At 42.0% G+C, this 18,413-nt stretch overlaps 1 protein-coding gene across 1 annotated transcript in view; it reads left to right on the top strand.

Moving 5' to 3' along the window:
* Positions 1-410: 410 nt before the first annotated feature.
* The window catches only part of pkhd1l1.1 (PKHD1 like 1, tandem duplicate 1), a gene marked incomplete at its 5' end in the record, with an annotated part of 40,699 nt that continues 22,696 nt past the window's right edge, over positions 411-18,413 (top strand). The window contains 36 exons of the mRNA XM_079176218.1: positions 411-465; positions 647-724; positions 1,086-1,230; positions 1,312-1,420; positions 1,536-1,593; positions 1,679-1,772; positions 2,079-2,132; positions 2,309-2,382; positions 3,353-3,395; positions 3,632-3,702; positions 3,795-3,905; positions 4,768-4,857; positions 5,691-5,956; positions 6,055-6,146; positions 6,252-6,411; positions 7,048-7,183; positions 7,594-7,737; positions 7,834-7,988; positions 8,117-8,227; positions 8,449-8,598; positions 8,745-8,869; positions 8,956-9,113; positions 9,265-9,434; positions 10,384-10,516; positions 10,679-10,833; positions 11,303-11,425; positions 12,118-12,223; positions 12,501-12,608; positions 12,720-12,884; positions 13,007-13,128; positions 13,655-13,787; positions 14,662-14,854; positions 16,616-16,758; positions 17,026-17,130; positions 17,438-17,623; positions 18,102-18,275. Coding sequence (XP_079032344.1) covers positions 411-465; positions 647-724; positions 1,086-1,230; positions 1,312-1,420; positions 1,536-1,593; positions 1,679-1,772; positions 2,079-2,132; positions 2,309-2,382; positions 3,353-3,395; positions 3,632-3,702; positions 3,795-3,905; positions 4,768-4,857; positions 5,691-5,956; positions 6,055-6,146; positions 6,252-6,411; positions 7,048-7,183; positions 7,594-7,737; positions 7,834-7,988; positions 8,117-8,227; positions 8,449-8,598; positions 8,745-8,869; positions 8,956-9,113; positions 9,265-9,434; positions 10,384-10,516; positions 10,679-10,833; positions 11,303-11,425; positions 12,118-12,223; positions 12,501-12,608; positions 12,720-12,884; positions 13,007-13,128; positions 13,655-13,787; positions 14,662-14,854; positions 16,616-16,758; positions 17,026-17,130; positions 17,438-17,623; positions 18,102-18,275 — 4,495 coding nt within the window. The remainder of the gene's footprint in view (positions 466-646; positions 725-1,085; positions 1,231-1,311; positions 1,421-1,535; positions 1,594-1,678; positions 1,773-2,078; positions 2,133-2,308; positions 2,383-3,352; positions 3,396-3,631; positions 3,703-3,794; positions 3,906-4,767; positions 4,858-5,690; positions 5,957-6,054; positions 6,147-6,251; positions 6,412-7,047; positions 7,184-7,593; positions 7,738-7,833; positions 7,989-8,116; positions 8,228-8,448; positions 8,599-8,744; positions 8,870-8,955; positions 9,114-9,264; positions 9,435-10,383; positions 10,517-10,678; positions 10,834-11,302; positions 11,426-12,117; positions 12,224-12,500; positions 12,609-12,719; positions 12,885-13,006; positions 13,129-13,654; positions 13,788-14,661; positions 14,855-16,615; positions 16,759-17,025; positions 17,131-17,437; positions 17,624-18,101; positions 18,276-18,413) is intronic.

Raw genomic sequence — 18,413 nt, 5'->3', positions numbered from 1 at the left:
CACCCGAGCATCACATACACACAGCAGGCAACAAGGTGTTCAACAGGTGGGCTTCACTCGTTTTTACATCTCATTTTAATGTGAAATATCGATCTTGTCAACACTCTGAGATTGTTACGCTTATTTGATCAAAATGTGGCTATAATTCTATAATAATCATGTATTTGCGTCAAATTTAAATGCCGGTTCTTTACTTAAATAACTATTTATGAAATCTGGATTTTCCATCATTTTCCATCATTTTCCTTCAGATTTCATTGTTGAATTTATCTTGAATTTAACCTCATGTGGAAACCTGTACAGACTATTCTATAACAGCACTTTTGGTGTTAAATTTCAGCTAAACTAAGGGCGACACCACCACAGCACACTGCGGGTGAAGCAGCAGGGATCTCTGGGAAATCTCCACGATGGAGTCCCCGATGAAGCCGGCGGCTCTCCTCCTCGCCTTTTGGTGCTGCTGCAGTGAGTAACCGGTCACAAAGTAACACATTATAAACAAACAAATTTGCTCTGCGCCTTTTTTTCTTTTTTTACATTTTTCCTTAACATGTCACCGCTCGCCCACTACACGGGGGTGTGGGGGGGGGGGGGGGTCGTATGTATTATTGATAAATATAATTATATTATTTAATGTGTATTTCAGGTGCTCAACGTGTTGACTACGTAACTCCACATCGAGGCAGCTCGAATGGAGCAACAAGAATCATGATTACAGGGAGCGGTAAGAGACTGCAGGATACATTGAAATGTTACTGTAACGTTTGAATCCACAGTGATGGTGCTGAAATCTGTCTAAGTGTGAACATTTTTTATTTTTTTTTAAAGTCAGCTATGAGACTATAAACAGATGATATGATATGACACATAAAACAAATATATATATATATATATATATATATATATATAGGTTAAAAAATGATCAAAAAGTAATCAAAGAACATTGTATGTTACCATGCAAATGTAGAAATGAGGTTGTAGTTGTAGATTGTTTCTGAACTGTGACAAAAAGTCAACCCCTCTGCTTGTTGACTCCTTTATCCAGAAAACACAAAAACATTTGTTTTACATGAACCCGTATGCAGGTTTTGCCCAGGAGAAACAGTTCCAGCTGAATCCAAAAGACGACAATTTTGGCAACCGTGTGCTCCTGGTGTCCGACACCCTGTCAGTCCCCTGTGATGTGGAGAGAGACTCGACGCACGGCAGCCAGATCGCGTGTTACACCAGGTAGCTTCTAGGCTGAAGGGGGCTTTTAAGTGAGTATACTTCATGCATGTATATCTAAAACAACTCATCTGTCCATCACAGAGCCATGCCGTATGGTCGATACACGGTCCGCGTCAGCGTGGACGGTGTTCCCATTCCTGATGCCAGTGTGTGCAGAGGCGCGCTCAAAGCATACCAATGCAGCGTCTATGTAAGTTTGCAGCCGACGCAACAGGGAGCCCCTTCACGGTCAAGTTGACTGACCTTGCAGTCATGTTTTGGATCCTAATGTTTTTTTGTTTTTCTTTCATTCCAACTTTTCTCAGTCTGTTTGGTATCGCACGCCTTCTATAAGGTCTCTGTATCCAACCAGCGGGCCCCCAGGTACACAGTTCTTTACTTCTACAGTGCTCAGGCTGAGTTCAGCCACTCAACTTTATATTAAAACCCACCTCCAAAACCCCCGCAGGCAGCCTGGTGACAATACGAGGACAGATCTTCACCAATGTGTACGGGAGCAACACCGACAAGAGCTCCAATGGCCTCAACGTCAGGTTTCTGAGGTATGAAAATAAAAAGTAAAGCATTTTGTCTCACCTAAACAAGGACCATTTCTATGGCAGCTTTATGGTGGTATCCTGTTAATGCTGTATAAAAGAAGGCAGAGTGACCCACCGGTAGATGCTAAAATACCACAATCACACAATAAAAACAGTTGAAATGATCCCAACCAAAACTCACTTGTTTTACGAGTTACAAAAGAAGTTTATCTGCTTAGCTACATTTCAAACATGAAGACGTACACTTTGAAATGTAAACTAGACACCCGTCTTGTGAGCGGTCAGTGAATACGGTCTTGTTTGTTGCAGAGCCTACATGGGAGGGATGCCATGCGAGCTGCTCAAACCGGAGTCAGACGAACTGTAAGTAGTTTGTCCGCAGTAGATGTAGACTGCTACTCTCTGGACAACAAACATACATTCAAGTCGAGGCCTGTCTCACAGCCGAGAAGTCTTTTGAGGGATGAGGTTATGTTAAATAAAACTGACGGAAGAAACAATTTAAACACTGTTAAAAGTTTGTCAAATATTTCCTGAAGATATAACCTGCGCCTGGACTCCGAGTCTTCTTGGTGGGGATCCATGAGCTGCAAGATGACGGGGACGTACGTCGGTAAGCTGGTTTTGTTCTCGATTCCAGACGCTCTGAATACATATTAAGAGGAGACACTACTTGTACTAATAGAGATCACCATGAAACTTACCCAGTTGTTTTTTTACATTAGGAAAATAATTTTTTGTGTTCCACGTCTTCTGATATGTTATGTTTAAATACGCAAATGAGGCATTATCTTATTAACTATGTGCTAATTTGCATACATTGCTAGAACAGAAACCTGAACATTGGATAAAGCCAGGTTCCCAATTCTAGTTTCATTTTGTTGACATATGAGAGTCAAAGGTTTTCTCTAGAGGGAATTTTAGATATCTTATTTTTATCACTCCATCAATTAGAAAATACTGTCGACAGCCATAAAATACAATCCGTTCTTTACATGTTTTGGGTAATAAAAGTTGTATAAATCAGGCTATGAATGATATATGAACAAACCCCTCAGTACAAACCTTCAGAATATAGATAGACACTGTGGAAATTGGTGTATGTGAGAGCTGCTGAAGTGGAGATTTCTGGCTCAGAGTGAGAAAAAACTCATTCAGAGAAAACGTCCTTTAAAGATGTGTTTAATAAAACTACAGACATAGAGTACAAATAATTAACTGATAGATATCAACATGAAACTTCACCAGCTGATTACTCACATTAAGACAATAATTTCTTTTATTAAGTTTTCTGAAATATTAAGTTTAAATATGCAAATGAGGCATTATCTAATGGTAACTTTTGGTGAATTTAGGAGAAATCTACAGACGCAAATAGACAAAGTAGTGTAATAAACACATAAATGTGTATTTTGGATGTTTTCTTTCCACTAGACTGAATGATATGTTATGGAAGCTAAACAGCCCAGAATCTCTTAATTGACCATTGCATTTTGCAAAAGGTATCTCGCCCTAAAAAATAAAAAGGTCCATTTTGAGACTGTATAAACTGTCCTTTAATCATTCTGTTTTATTTCCAACAGGGCATCACAACTTGACTTACATTCTAGATGATGAATTTGGAAGGTAAAGCATTGTTACAGAAAGTCTTTTCTTTGTCATGTCAGCTAAGATTTGAATACCTTTATGTTTCAGAAAGACCTCTAGGTTTGATTCAACCTTTGAAGGAAAAAATGCACGGATATCGAGATAGAAACAGCTCCTTTAAGTCTGACTTCTTGGCGATTGATCGTTTTACTCAACACCAATTTTATTGTACGAACAACTGTGAGAATATTAATTCATTTCTTTCATATCTTTAGGAGTTCATCAGACAAGAAGCTGTTCAGGGTTTCAGCTTCGGGCAAGCTCTCCATGTTTCAGACCTTTGCAGGTACGATACACACAAAGACTTTCAGAACAAAGTACTTCCTGTGTCGTATTTATTCTTTCTACAGTGAAATGTGTGTCGTGTCTCCTGTTCAGAGGTGACAGGAGTCTCGCCGTCGGCGGGCAGTGTCATGGGAGGAACCCTGTTGACCATCAACGGCCGCTTCTTTGACCAAACTGACCGGCCAGCACGAGTTCTTGTTGGAGGTAATCAGCTGTGGCCGGTTGCCAACAACATCGCGACTTTTCGGATATTGTTGTCACGCAGTGCAAAGTGTTGCATAGATGCATCTGAGCCAAAACAAAAACCTGACCCGTTGGTGAGGCCTCAAGTCGTGCAATGGTGATAATCCCTTCCACCGCAAACAGAAACTGTGCGGCAAACAAAAGTAAACAACAGGGAGACAAGAATCTTCTGAAAGCTTAGAGATGTAACAGACCGTGTACCAGATATAGAATGCAGATTATAAAGTATCAACTGACAGTACACAAAGTCTTTTCACATAATATTCATCATCAGGTTTGTAAGACGACAATAAGATTCACGTATTACTGGTAAAGCATGTGTAATTGTAACCAACCAGAGAAATCAAAGTTTAACTTTAATTATGCACCTAATTCTATAACTGTAATACTCATGTGGGGTGGTATAGTGGGTCTTTTTTGCCTCTTAAAAAGAAATCGACTTGTTGCATACTGTATGGCAACTGGTTGGGACCAAAGAGAGTTTGTTTTTCTTTTTTTTTAGTTTAGTTTATTTTCCGAGTAGAAAAAAAGGGAAAGATTATTTTATGTTGCAAATAAAACAAGAGCCACTGGTTCCTGTCCTGTCAATCATCTTCCAAGCCCCAGTTTGGAAACCACCATTTGCTAAATGTAATTCATTTACACTGGAACACTGGAAAACAAAGTAACTTGGAACCATAAAGTGCATTATGAAACAAAATATCACAAATAAAGTGAAATCAAATTGTAATAAGGAAGAAATGGATCAATGCGACCAAGGTACATAAATGAGGTGGTGACACAGGATATGAGTAGATAATCAGAATATTTTTTTTTTCTTCAGGCCTGCCTTGTGAAATCCAGACTGTGTCCGATGACAGAATCACGTGCAGGACCGCCAAGCACGAGATGAACAACATGACAGTCTACCCAGGTGAGGACCCGCCTCCTCCGTTTGTCTTTTGGCCGTGACGCTAACCCACATTCGTTCCACCGTTGTGCCGTGTCATTGTCCGAACAAAGCATGAACACCAGTTGACATCTCCATCACCGGAGGACTCTAAAGCGCTCTGTCCTGCTCGACAACAGAAGACAGTGATCTCATTGTCACCGTCTCTCGTCCCAGTTGATCAAGAATGGAGCGCTTTGATGTGCAGAGTACTGTGAACAGATAACCTGTTATCTGACTGTGACTAGAGCACATATTTATTATCATACATCATACGTAAGACCTTTCATAGAGCTGATGTGAACAGCTGATACAGATGCCGGTTTTGGATTTCTAAAACAAGATAAACTTCAGTCAACTTATTTATATAATTTCAAGAGTAAGATGAGTTTCAGAACAGCGCTCAGCTGTTGAATAAGCGATGCAACTAACATTACATTTCACATGCGACTGTCCTGCTGATTATTTCTTCGATTCATGGATTAACTTCTTTGTTTATAAAATGTCAGAAAATAGTGAACAATTTCCAATATAATTTCAGAGAAAGTGGTGTCTCCACATGTTTAATTTTGTTGGACCAACAAAAACCCAGAGATATTCAGTTCACTATCATATATGTCAACGAAAAGCAGCACAATCACACATTGGAGCAGCTGAAATCAGTGAATTTCTAGTGTTGTTTTCCCTGAAAACGGATGATCCAACTGTTCCCGTTTTCATTTTCTGTTGGTACGCTTATTGATTAATTTGCTGTGCTCTGACTTTGATGCACCATAATTTATTTCCCATTTCGTCACATGCACCTCCTCTAAATCCAGGTGGAAGAGGCTTGAAGATGGAGGTGTGGAACGAGACAAGACCCAGATACCTGACTGACATTCAGAGCTACAATGAGAACACGACTGGATACTGGGCGGAGTGGGTCGACTCCATGCCCCGCGTCTATTCCAAGGAAATCAAATATTTCAGCTTACGATCCAGAGGCTTCTTTGTCCCACCAGCCAGCGCCAACTACACCATGTACCTGCACTGTGATGACCGATGTGAGCTCTACCTCAGCAACTCCAGCCGCCCAGAAGACAAGGTGAAGCACACCTACTGTTATCATCAAAAGAAATCCTGCTATGAAGCAATCAAAGATTATGTTGTGATAAAATATTCATATCTCCCCTTAAACTTTAGGTTAAAGTTGCATACCAGACACGTTATGTCTCCGATTTCACGAAAATGAAATCGCAAAAGTCTGCAGTACTGCCTCTAAAGCAAGGAAATTAGTAAGTACATGATTCTAATGGCTCTTATTACCTCTTTAAAAAATGACTAATCATTAATTCATAGCACGCCGTGTCTCATCACTTAAACGTTTTTTTTTCCTGTAGCTACTACATGGAAATTCTGCATCAGGATTATGGTGGTCCTGCTAGTCTCAACATTGCCTTGTTCCAAGAGGAGAGTCACTTTACAGAAGACCAGACGGACGACGCGGTCAATGAGGTTCAGAATGTCGTGGCTAAATATGACGTGTTCGATGAGGAACAGGTACGTACTTGTAGCTTCTGTTAAACATAGCACATAATTATCTTCTCAGCTTCCCTTTAAAGGAATGGTTAGCTGTTTCCTGGTTAGCTTAGCATAAAGACCGTAAAACAGAGGGGAAAGCTAGCTGGCTGTATCCAAGGAAGTCACTGCTCCAGTCTTCATGCTAAGCTAGCGCAGTATGGATCTGTGAGTAAGCATATTTCCCAAAATGTCAAACTATTCATTTTAACAGTGAAATAAAACATTAATCAACTGTATTTTACATCGTCTCAGCTTCCTTTTGTCATAACTGAGTAATAAACTGAGATAAACTTGGATGTTCTTCAAAATCCCCCTTTAAACATTTCTGTTGAAAGCAGCTAATGACAATTTAGAATTATCTGTCAGTCCTCTAAGAGGTTAGGTCTTATTATTTCTGGTTGTTTCTGTCTTTCCAACTTTTTTGGAGCCACAGACACCGATGTCTGTAGCCACAGCAGTACAGCCAGCTAGCATTACTGCTAGCACCATTGTTTACGACGTTTAACAAATCTGCGGGGTTTGTTAAAAGTCGTTTTAGAGAATGTAGGAAATGAGGAAGAAGTGAATATAACAGGCTTCTGTACCTCACATGCTCTCCCTCTCACTGTTACCCAGGTGGTGACCTTTGACTCCTGGCCCAGCAATGTCGCTGCAGTCAAAGAGGTCCAGAAGGTTACCGTCAGCAGCGGCTGTGCCAGCCATCTTTGTGGGAGTACCTTCTTCAACCTGGGCTACGGAGACGCAAAGACAGGTAATATGTTGTACAATTGATTCCTTTAAGAAAGAAATTGTTGCATCGGTTTCTTGCACGTTAAAAACTTAAAATATCCCGACTGCAGTGATATTACGAAACACAATGTGGCAAAAACCCTACTCTACCCTGATATTCTTACCAACCCTCACCAATCATACTCATCATGCCAAAACCTTACCGACCCAACCAACAATGGCAACGAACACTAGCCAATCATAGGCAGAGTAGGGCGGGTCATGCCTTTGCCATGGTATGATTCGTAATGGCACGCGACTGCATACATGTTTAGCATTGGTAGCCACTAAAGGAAAACCCTCAACCTGTTGCTCTAATCTAATAAATCCACAGTGCAGTATGTCCAGCCGTTATGTTTGTTCACAAACTTTGTGTTTTTTCTGAATTTTAAGGACCGATCCCAGTTACGGCCTCGGCTGATGTGGTGGAGGCATCGTTGAACAGCCTTTGGACCATCAAACCCGACACGGTTCAGGTCACCAAACAGGTCGAGAGCCGAGGATCGAACTACCTGGTCACATTCCATTCTGACAGAGGTATGAAGAGACAAGTAGTTAGTGGTTGTTACACTTCTTTCACATGCATTTGTGTAGCTGACATTAATACTATGAACTACTTTTTTTTGACTGCAGGGGATTTCAAACCTCTTCACTGGGAAGTTTTTGGCTCCGACACCAACGTCACCGTTGCCGAGGTTACAAAGGGGATAAGCAACATGCAGACCTTCACTCTGCTCTGGGGGGGAATCCCCACCAAGCCCATTGCCTTCAATGCAACCGAGTCTGAGGTCTGACTTGAGTGTCTCTCTGTCAGCGTCTACAAGCCTCATTATTCATGAGATTGTTTTTGGACTGAGGTTGTTGCCTGTACTGTGTAGAATCAATATTAACGTCCGGCTTGTGCCATCGTGAACAGGTGCAGTCGGCTCTGGAGGACACGATGAAAGCTGAGTGTCCCGCTGAGGTCCTGACCTCCGAAGGGACTGATGTGAAGTACTTCAACGACTTTGAAAGTGACAACTCTCAGGTAAGTGGGGACAAATCAACGGTCCGGTTTTTTTAAAGTGAGAAAGAACACAAACTTATTTGGAGAAATGTGACAAGCATTCGCACGTTGGGTTCACGCCTTCGGAGTTTCACCTATTTTTCGAGCTCCTTTTACGTCTTTGAATCGGCTCAGGGATGTTACATCTTTGCAGAGCATCTGATTTGGGTTCTCATGGGTTTCTGTTTTCTTGCACCCACCAGTTCAACAGTGCTGAAGAAGGCACTCCGGTGAAAAACACTGCTTTCTGTGGCCTGTGGTCACTGAAGAATGCAGAGGTCCTCTTCAAGGTCACTTACACCAAAGAGTCTGGTGGCAGCTACGGATCGGTCTCATTGGACAAGCATCCCACGGTAAAACACACAGTTGCTTCATTTATTGTACAGACGGGTAGAATTCATACTGTAAATGAAAACAAATGGATGTAATCAAGAAAGTGGTTGATAAATGTACCAAAGGTTATTGATCTCTACTATTCTTTTTACTCTTCCCCTTGCAGCTTTGCTTTGCATACAAGGGGATGTTGAAGGATGAAGTTGGAATGAAGTTCACTTACCGCGACAGCCAAGGCAAAACCCAGACAGAGACCGCAAAGATCAGCACTATCTTCACTAAGGGCCACAAGTCAGTAAACGCCACTTTTAATTTCTCAGTCATGTGCAAACTTCTCAGCAAAGTCGCGGCTTCTAGATACAGTTATCTCTTGACAGATGGAGTTACAAATGCATGGACCTGCAGAGCTCCCTGCAGACGGAATACATCGGAAGCAATTATGACCTGAAGGAGTTTTACCTCTACAAAGACGGGGGGGATTTCTACGTGGACGCTGTTCACATCGGGAAGTATCCCGCCACAAATGATGAAAACGGTACACGGCTTGATTGCAGTTTTGATTTGGGCTTGAATGTCAAAGTTTGGAAGATTATATTCCTTATAGTCTTTCCTGCAGGTTTTTTCATAATAGCCGTGTGAAACGTTTCTTTGCATTCAATATATTCCTGTGCATTGTTTTCTTCCAGCCGTTCCCCACAACAGGAGGCCTCCGCCCTTTGAGAGCTCTGGCCAGTCCTTCGAGGTGATCGCTGTCGCCAAAGACACGTCGACCGCTTCACAGATCAGCTACGAGATCAAAGCCACACCAGTGGAATGTGCCTTCGGGTTCCCACTGCTAGGAGTTGGCTTCCTGCAGGTAACAGAGTGATATTAAAGACTCATTCTTCTGCTGTGTATTTGTTCTTTGGGCAGCAGTGTAGACTGCGGGAAAACACAGATGTGCTGTCCGTTCATCTTAATATTTAGACCCAGGAAACCTAAATCTGGGAGTGTGGAGCTTGGGGTGAAGCTGAAGTGAAGTAAGAAAGGGGCAGCCACCTGACAGTTAATCAGACACTCCCCAAAACATCAACCTCCTCACTTGAGCCTCAAGATTTTCCCCCCGAACAGGACAGTATTATTTTTCAAAATTGTCACTAACGCACGCATGAAAATAAATGTTGTTATCGCAGTTGAGATCCAAACCTTGAAGATGGGGATTTCCCCTCTACTTCAGTCGGAGTAAATCTGCCTGGCTTGCGTTTCACAAAAGAAGGCTTGAGTTCTAGAAGTCAAACCTTTCTGCTGCGATGCAACTGTGCTAAACTCTGAGCCGATGTGCCGTTAACACGGTCAAAAAAGGGCGATACGAGCGTGAACTAAATAGTGGGATTTATCCCGATAGTGTTTCTCTGAAACAGCAAACACAAGGAAAGCCAGGTGTCATCTTCAGCAGTGTGACTCATGAATACAGCCCACGGCCATGTGATGTGACTTAAAGAGTACAGAGAGGCTCCACAGTGATCCTGTGTGTGTCTCACGCCTCGGCATGCTGTTCAGTCATCATCAACAGATTAACTGACTGGTATGGAAAAGTGTGACTACAGGGTGTAGTGTCCGTTGTTTTATCTAAATCTCACGTTAAGAATACTATTACACTATAAAAATGAGTTCCACTTATTAGTCTTCCGTACAGAGAAAGACAAATAACATCAAGGATACAATTTTGGACAGAAATACCTGTTTCCGTCCAGACATACAGCACGTGAGGTCGGAATCAGTTTGTCTCTTTTGAATCCTCCTTTTTTCCCTCTCCACTTCCACAGATGTCCAACATCAGCGAGGACACGGCTGAGTTCCGGGACGGAGCAGCCACCGTCAGCATCACTCGCCCTCACAGAGCCACCCCTCCTCTGAACGGCACCTTCGACGTGGAGATCTACGGAGGCCGAGCTGAAGGTATAGAAGAACATGAAAGAAAAGTACAAGTACCTCAAAATTGTACCCAAGTACAGTACTTGAGTAGATGTACTTGAATCCCATCACTGCCTGCTTCTACGACATACGTAATAGTTGCTTTTGCAAGGGGGTGTGTTTAACATAGCCGGTGCTTGTTCTCAGGTCTGTCGGTGGACATCAGCGAGGAGGACCTGAAGTACGCTCTACAGGGAATCGCGGGGATGGGTGAGGTCAGCGTCAAGAGGCAGGGAAGCTGCAGAGACCCCAGGTGGAGGGTCGAGTGGCTCACCAGACCTGGAGACCAGCCTCTCATCCAGGTCACACTCTTCTTTATTCATTATTTTGGTAGATTTGTCTTTTTTTTGTGTGTTTTTTTAGATCTTTGGTGATTTATTTAAATGAAAATTGTTCGATGTTTTTACTTTAATATTGATGCATTGCCCAAAATGTTTATCTATTTGTTACTAACAAGTTATCTTCAATAATCAAGATTATATTTGCAGAGGTAGTAGCTGTAGCAGTCGTAATATCACACAGATATTCATCAGATGTGTGTGTTGAATTATGTTCTTCACTGCCAAACTTCATTCTGACATTCATTCTCATAATAAGAGCCAGATATGGTTGATATTCCCTCTGATATCATTTAAAAATGCTCTCATCTTGACGATGACCATTATTGTTTGCTGATTGGTGAGAATTGCTCTGTTTAGTTTTTGTGTCTCTAATTTCATTAATATCTACGTATATGCATTTCTTCTGAACGCTGATTTATTGTCATTGCAGGTTGTCGGCTCGTCGCTCGTCGGCCAAAACGCAGTTGTTTTAGCGCATGAGAAGAACAAGGGAGGTCTGTTGACGCGAAGCCTGACAGGAGATTACTTCCGTGTCCTGGAAACCAAACCACAGGTACAACCGTGATTCAAAAAGCCTCGGGCACATCTGGTTTGGGGTTTCAGCATCATCTGTCTATCAAATGTGTGTTTTGGTCGCTGCTAGTTCAGTGTGTTGTGTCTTACCATAAAGTCTGCAGAGCAAGTCCTGGTTCTGTTGGTAGCGGTGCACTATGCAGCTGCATCTGTACATAAGGTGCCTCCAGGATAGAATCAAATGATTGCATGCTACTGAATAATTGCTTTGTACTGAAGTGACTGACAGCTAAAGACCTCTAATATTCTATTGTATGGCTATAGCAGTAATTTCACCTGGAAGTGCAAGGGCGTAGGTTTTGCATGTGGTCGGTAGGGACATATCCGTTATTTATATACCGATATCTGGGGAGGACAGAATTGTCCCTACCGATATTTGAGCGAACTCGTTTGCATTATCTTTGGAGTGAAGTCACATTAGATAATTACGATGTGCCCTCCCACAGGCTACGTCTCTAGACGAACTAGCCTGCTACTATTCCATTGGCTGGGTAGAGAGGGAGCTATTTGTCACTTGGCGACTGAGTTTTGTGATTTCGAATAAATAAAGACAAAAGGAAATCAAAATGTTCTGGGGGAAACACAACCGTAGGCCCTTGTGTTATCCCAGCCTGGTGTGTCTTTTTTTATGTCGTAAAACTTGATCCTGAACTCGATTTTCCCTGTTTGCAGGTGGAGGTTTACATCAACGGCATTCCCTCAAAGTGTTCTGGCGACTGTGGATATGAATGGTCTGAGGACAAGAGTCCAGTTGTGACTGGAATCAGCCCATCTCAAGGTGTCCTGTCTCTGAAATTCATTCAACATGAGGCATCATTGCTTATTGATTGATTTTTAAGGCTTAATATATATCTAATTGGCGTTTTTTAAACAAAAAGACTACTGGTGTAGGCTTTGGTATCAATTATTTTGTGTAAAACATTCATTACCAGTTAACTACATAATGTAACATTTTCAAGTACAGAAAAAATGAAGTGACCTGTCAGCTTTTGTACGTCTGCGACATGTAAAACATGGCGATGGTGGTGAGGGTTCTATATCGCTGACTTTTTCAGGATCTAATGGCGAGGGGACTCGTTTGACTGTCACTGGGACTGACTTCAGTAGTGAAAACGCCTCCATCCTTGTGGGAAAGACCCGGTGCCACGTTGAACAGATTACCGGTAAGTGAAAGAAGATTTTAGGAGTGAACAATGTATCCTGTCGTTAAAATGAGTCGGCTGTTTATTATCTAATGAAAAGCGTTAAACCACATTTTGACAATGGTATTTCAGCGACCACTCAGGTGTGCAGACTCGGCAGCTCCAGCGCGGGTACTTACCCCGTGTTGGTCAGCTTCCCCTCTCTGGGTGATGCACGCTCCTCAGGAGGCAACATCTTCCACTTCACCTACAAGCTCATTGTTTCCTCTTTCTCCCCGCTCTCTGGAAGCGTGGCAGGTCAGACTTTACTCAAACCTATCTGTACAAGTGTTATTATTTATCAGAAAATCAAAAGCAGAATCACTTTCTCTAGAATACGATAGTGTATAACCATTATCTTCTTATATGTTTTTTCCCAGGAGGCACTCTGCTGACGATGACAGGTTTCGGCTTCAGCCAAAACACCACGGTTACTGTCGGCAGTGACGAGTGCACCGTGGTTCATGCCAGTGACACTGAGCTGAAATGCAGAACGCCAGCAGTAAGTGTACAGACGGCAAACTGTTGTTTATGAGGGAGAAACATTTTCCTGCATCAACTCAAAGAGCCGCAGCACACTAAGCACTACTGTACACTCTTATATGTCGGCACACACGAGCACTGTTGCCGTTGTTGGCACTGTCCGTGCTGTTAGCATCGTTAGCTTCTAGCTGCCATTTTGAGAGCCGTGTGGAGTCAATACCTCAGTCATAAATATGTTCTGAATTTGGAATTTAGCACCTTTAAAGATAGAGACGAGCCATAAATTCAGAATAAGGACTCTGTGATATCCTTTAAGTTGGATAACATAAGCTAATATTAGCCATCATAAGCTACCGGTCATACCAGACCAAGTACTGCAAAGCTGCAACAACAAAACTCTGTTTTAATTTTTAATTTGAAAGCAAGTTTTTTTGACAAATTATTTAGACATCTCATTTTCCAGCCTTGCAAAGAGCCTGAGCTCTGAATAAGGCACTTATTTGACTTAATTCTTAATAAATAAATGCTTACATTACTTATTTCAGGGGACTGCAGGATCACAGACCGTCACCGTGATGGTGGGAAACATGAGTCAGACAGCCGGCAGCTCCTTCACCTACGATAACAACCTGACAGCTCGGATCTCAGGCCTGAGTCCCAGCACTACCACTGTGATTGGTGAGTTTGGGAGGCCTTTATGAACTGTATTCATGCATTTGTATACCACTCAGTGAGGTACGATTATTATAAAGAGTTACTGAGATGGGCAAAACCCAGACGAGAGGTTTAATGGGGAGGATTTGTTTTGTCCTGAAAGGTCAATAGTAATACTATCGCTCTGTGAATGAAACAAACATACGTGGTCGGCTTTCTCTTTGTTTACGAAAACAAAAAGATCTCATGTGTATTCATTGTGTTTCAATGCCACGCCTTATTTCTCTCTCGCAAAACAAATCACTCGTTATCTAAAGACACTGTACATTTGTCATAAGTGAATTAGTTCCAGGAAGACAATATGTTTTGTATTACTTCTTGATTGTTGGGAACATTCTGCTGTACTCTGAAACCAGAGGATTTAGAACAGGTTACTAATAGTCAAAGATCCTGTTGTTGAGGAACACAATGTACCAGTCCAATTATGTACTTATGTCTGAAGGGAATAGCGATAGCAAGATGTTTGTGCTTCACTGTTGGCGTGTGACTCCACTGTCATGTCTCGCAACCTTTTGTCAATGTCATCACCGTCACATCATTAGTTCTGGTCTTGTGTGTCCTGTAATGTTGACTTGCAGGTTTTCTGTTTTTGCCCTTTGTACTCACTAAACCTTAAGAATCTGACCATGACAGACTACCACGTCTTCCCACACATTTATAGTAAACAACACAGAAGCATCCACACAACGAGTCTGCGTGTTAAGGTGTCGGATAATCGGTGGTACTCACTTTACCAGGTGACAAGTGCTAATTATCTTGGCACTTGAGTGACAGAAGCTCCACCGTGGAAAAGATCTGTTGACGTTTCTCTTCTCTTTTCTTGATGCCTTTTGTGTAGGACATGAGGTTCTCACCATCCAGGGCTCCAACCTGGAAAGCCGAGACAACGACAGCGTCGTGTTCGTGGGCGGGAAGGAGTGTGTGACGGTCCAGTGGACGGCGACTATCATCACCTGTCGTCTCCCCGTGCTGCCAACCGGCACACACACGGTGGATGTACAACTTGGAAACAATGGCAAACCCCAGACAAGGTAGAGCTACCGTGAAAGATCTTTTCACCCGGGCAACAGTTCATCCGTTACGCACCGACTGAGAGAATGTCGTATGGGCAGCTGTGAATTCTTTCTTTCAGGCCAGAAAGGCGTCAAGAGAGCTTTTGTTACACAATGCTGAAGGGTACAGATTAGATCTGAAGATAAGGATTTTTATCATATTGTTAGAAATGTCCCCTGATGTTTTTAGATTTTGAAACATACACAAACAAAAGATCAAACAGTATGTACTGCATGCTTGGAGATGAAACGTAGTTCATGTAAATTAGTTCATGTAAAGCAGTTGTTGTTTGTGATGGAACATTAAAAGGGAACTACGGCCATTTGCAAAAATCATACATGTTATTCCTATTGTCCAAGACAGCCAAAGAACATTAGTGAACGTGAACAACTCTCTCCCAAATCCAAAAACTACAGCGCTAAATCTCAAACTTGTGATGTCATCGAGTATCGAGTATGGAGCTGCTCCATTGACAATGAATTGTGAATGATGTTCTAGATGAAACTGAGATTCTAATCATATCGGTACATTTTCTGTCTCACAACTGAGGATGCTACAATAGAATTAAATGTACACAAACATTCTGTAGATTCACAAAATCACTCTTTTCATTCATTTACCACTTACAAAATGACATACCATGCACCACATGCCCAGTATGTGTATCATAGTTCAACATACTCCAATTAAAGTGTTAATGGAGTTACAGAACTGTACACTGTCATGCTAACGTACCTATGTTGTGATATGTCACATGACGACTGTGATATGTGACATGTGATGTGTCACACCTTCCAACAAGCGTGAGAGACGAATGCACAAAATGATTTGAACGTCACATACAGTACAGTATTTATGAACTCTGTATCGCAGTGCATTGTGGGATATAAATGCCGACGTGGTGTCCAGTGTTTACGTACTGCAACATTTCACTGGAAATAGTGTACAATTCATGTACTATTACTTTTGTCATGTGAATTATATCAAAACAATAGAAGAAAACATAAATTAAAGCACAAACACAGATTGATTTGAAGAGTATTGAGATTATTATTATTGATCAATAATTGGAGACGGATCACCTTCAAAGTTTCATACTGAGGTTTCAGACATACTAAAAATCTCACATACTGTTTAAGCATACTAAATAGCACGTTAGTATGGAATTTTGGACGAACATCATGTTGTATTGAAGGAGACTTGAAACTAGAGATTGAGACCATAAAGTCATGTTTACAATGTTTACTGAGGTAATAAATCAAGAGAGAAGTAGAGTCATTTTCTCACAGACTTCTATACAATCAGAGGAGTCGCCCCCTGATGGACATTAGAGAGAATGCAGGTTTAAGACACTTTCGCATTGGCTACACTTTTCAGACACAGAGCAATTCACCTGAGAGAGAGAGTACAAAAAACAAAAACATACTGGAATTCTAAATTTAGGATGTGATCCCCTTTAAAAACCCACAATAAATGAACAATGATATGGCGTTACGTATTATGTTTGATTAAAGGGAATGGTTTCGGCTGACCTTTTCTGACGGTCTTTAAAAATGTACACAAGTTAAAGGCCAATGAAACAACTATGCGGGTAAATCCTCCTTAATCCACTTCTATTTTCACATTACAACTAATGACACACTTCAAAACAGATCATACTACGCAATCAATTTTGCTCACAAGCCAGAGGGCGTGGTTCATTTTGGGACTTAATTTAACTTTTGGTTTTTGTTTCATAGCAACGGTGTGAACGCCACCATTGAATACGTCCTGGAAATCTACAGCATCTCCCCACAAATCGGCTCCTTGATGGGAGGAACCATGCTGACTGTGTCTGGGTCTGGTTTCAGCAACAATACCTCGGACAACAAAGTCTCCATTGGTAAGCGAAATGAGACAGACTTATTCAAACTTCAGACTTATTACCACGCCAACAGTCCCCACCAAAAACCATTCAACATTGTCAATGTTTAACAACAAGTTTCCATCTGTGGAACTGGATATCAGATGAATGGTTGAGGGGGAACTAGCTGGCGGTAATCTACAGTAATGTAACCACGTGCAAATATGGAGAAGCTGCACGATAATGCGACCGCTTCAGGTTCCATATGTGTTTTCACATGTTTTGTGTTGGTTTGCGATGTGACAGGAGGAGTTGATTGTGAAGTGAAGGCCGCCTCAGAGAACGAACTGCAGTGTGTGTTGCAGTCGGAGGAGAAGACTCACGTCGTCACCAACCAGGGATCCCACAGCAGTAGGTTAACATTTCGATCCTTTCTGTAGGTGTCAAATTAAATCTGAGTTGAATAAAACAGAATACAACAGAAAGAGGATCACGTTTCCCAAAGCTGCTGCAGGCAACGAAGCTGTCGCCTGCAGATGAAATGGGACTGCACTTAGAGACCGTTTCAAAACCTGTTCCACTTCCAGTTTTTCATAATTAGCCACATTTAGAATTGTGGCTAAGGTATTTTAATAACATGTTGCTTGATCTCAGACAATGAAACCTTTCCTGTGTGTTATTTTGTCTGTCAGACTTTACATGTGTTTGTGTGTTCCAGCTTATGGACAGGGGTATGCGTGGAATCCCGCCTCACTGACGGTGTTTGTCGGAGACACAGTATTGTGGCGCTGGGAAGCACCGGCCTTCAGGAAAGACGCTTACGGGGTCGTTAGTGTTTCCAGCCCGAGTGAAACCACCCACGATGGGGGACCACTCTACAGCGGAGACACCAAGACTCCCAAAGGTAGAATATGGAGTCACCTGTCCTGTTTTTACTGTTCGATATCATCAGTGCGCCAGGGAAGCTTTATTTAGTTATGAGGCTTTGTGTTGGGTTTGTTCTCTCTTCTTCTTTTCCTTTAATTAATCAGATAAAATTGATATTAAAATCTCTTTTTCAAGCAAGAACTATCCAAGAAGAGAGCTCAAAAAGAGCATTATGACCCTAAATAGAGACGTTATTCTCTGTTTCCTGCCCAGGGAATACAGATGTAAATGAGCTTTGATCTTTGGTACAGCTAAGAGGCTGTGCACTGTCCCTGTCAAATACATAAATAAATAAACAAGCAGTCACACACGATATACAGTGCTTAGTTGGAGATGTTTAAGCCTGGATGTAAAGAAAAATACAATAATAACAATAATAGCTGTCCAAGAATGCTTCATTATGATTCGATGTCCCATACGGTAAAGTACTTATGAACTCTCTCGCTCCCCCTCAGGGTTTTTCACCTACCGCTTCACTGCGCCCGGTGTGTATTACTACAGCAGCGGCTACATAGACGACGCCAACCGCAGAAGCCTGCAGGGAGTCGTGAAAGCCGAGGCCCGGGCGGAGAGGAGAAGCGGGGTCTCTGTCAGCGTGGGAGGCATGGAGGCCAGACACGTGACCGGAGGTAAACGTATAGATGTGGTTGAGATGTTCTCGGTCTGCAGCTCGATCCTCCAGTGAAAGTCAAAATAATACTCGGGTGGCTCCTTAAGAATGTGATCTGATTTGATATATTAAAAGTAAAATCCACAAATTCATCAGG

Source organism: Pholis gunnellus (assembly GCF_910591455.1).
Source record: "Pholis gunnellus genome assembly, chromosome: 16".
Taxonomy (NCBI): domain Eukaryota; kingdom Metazoa; phylum Chordata; class Actinopteri; order Perciformes; family Pholidae; genus Pholis; species Pholis gunnellus.
Note: the sequence above shows the minus strand (reverse complement) of the source record. Positions and strands in the feature narration are given on the sequence as shown.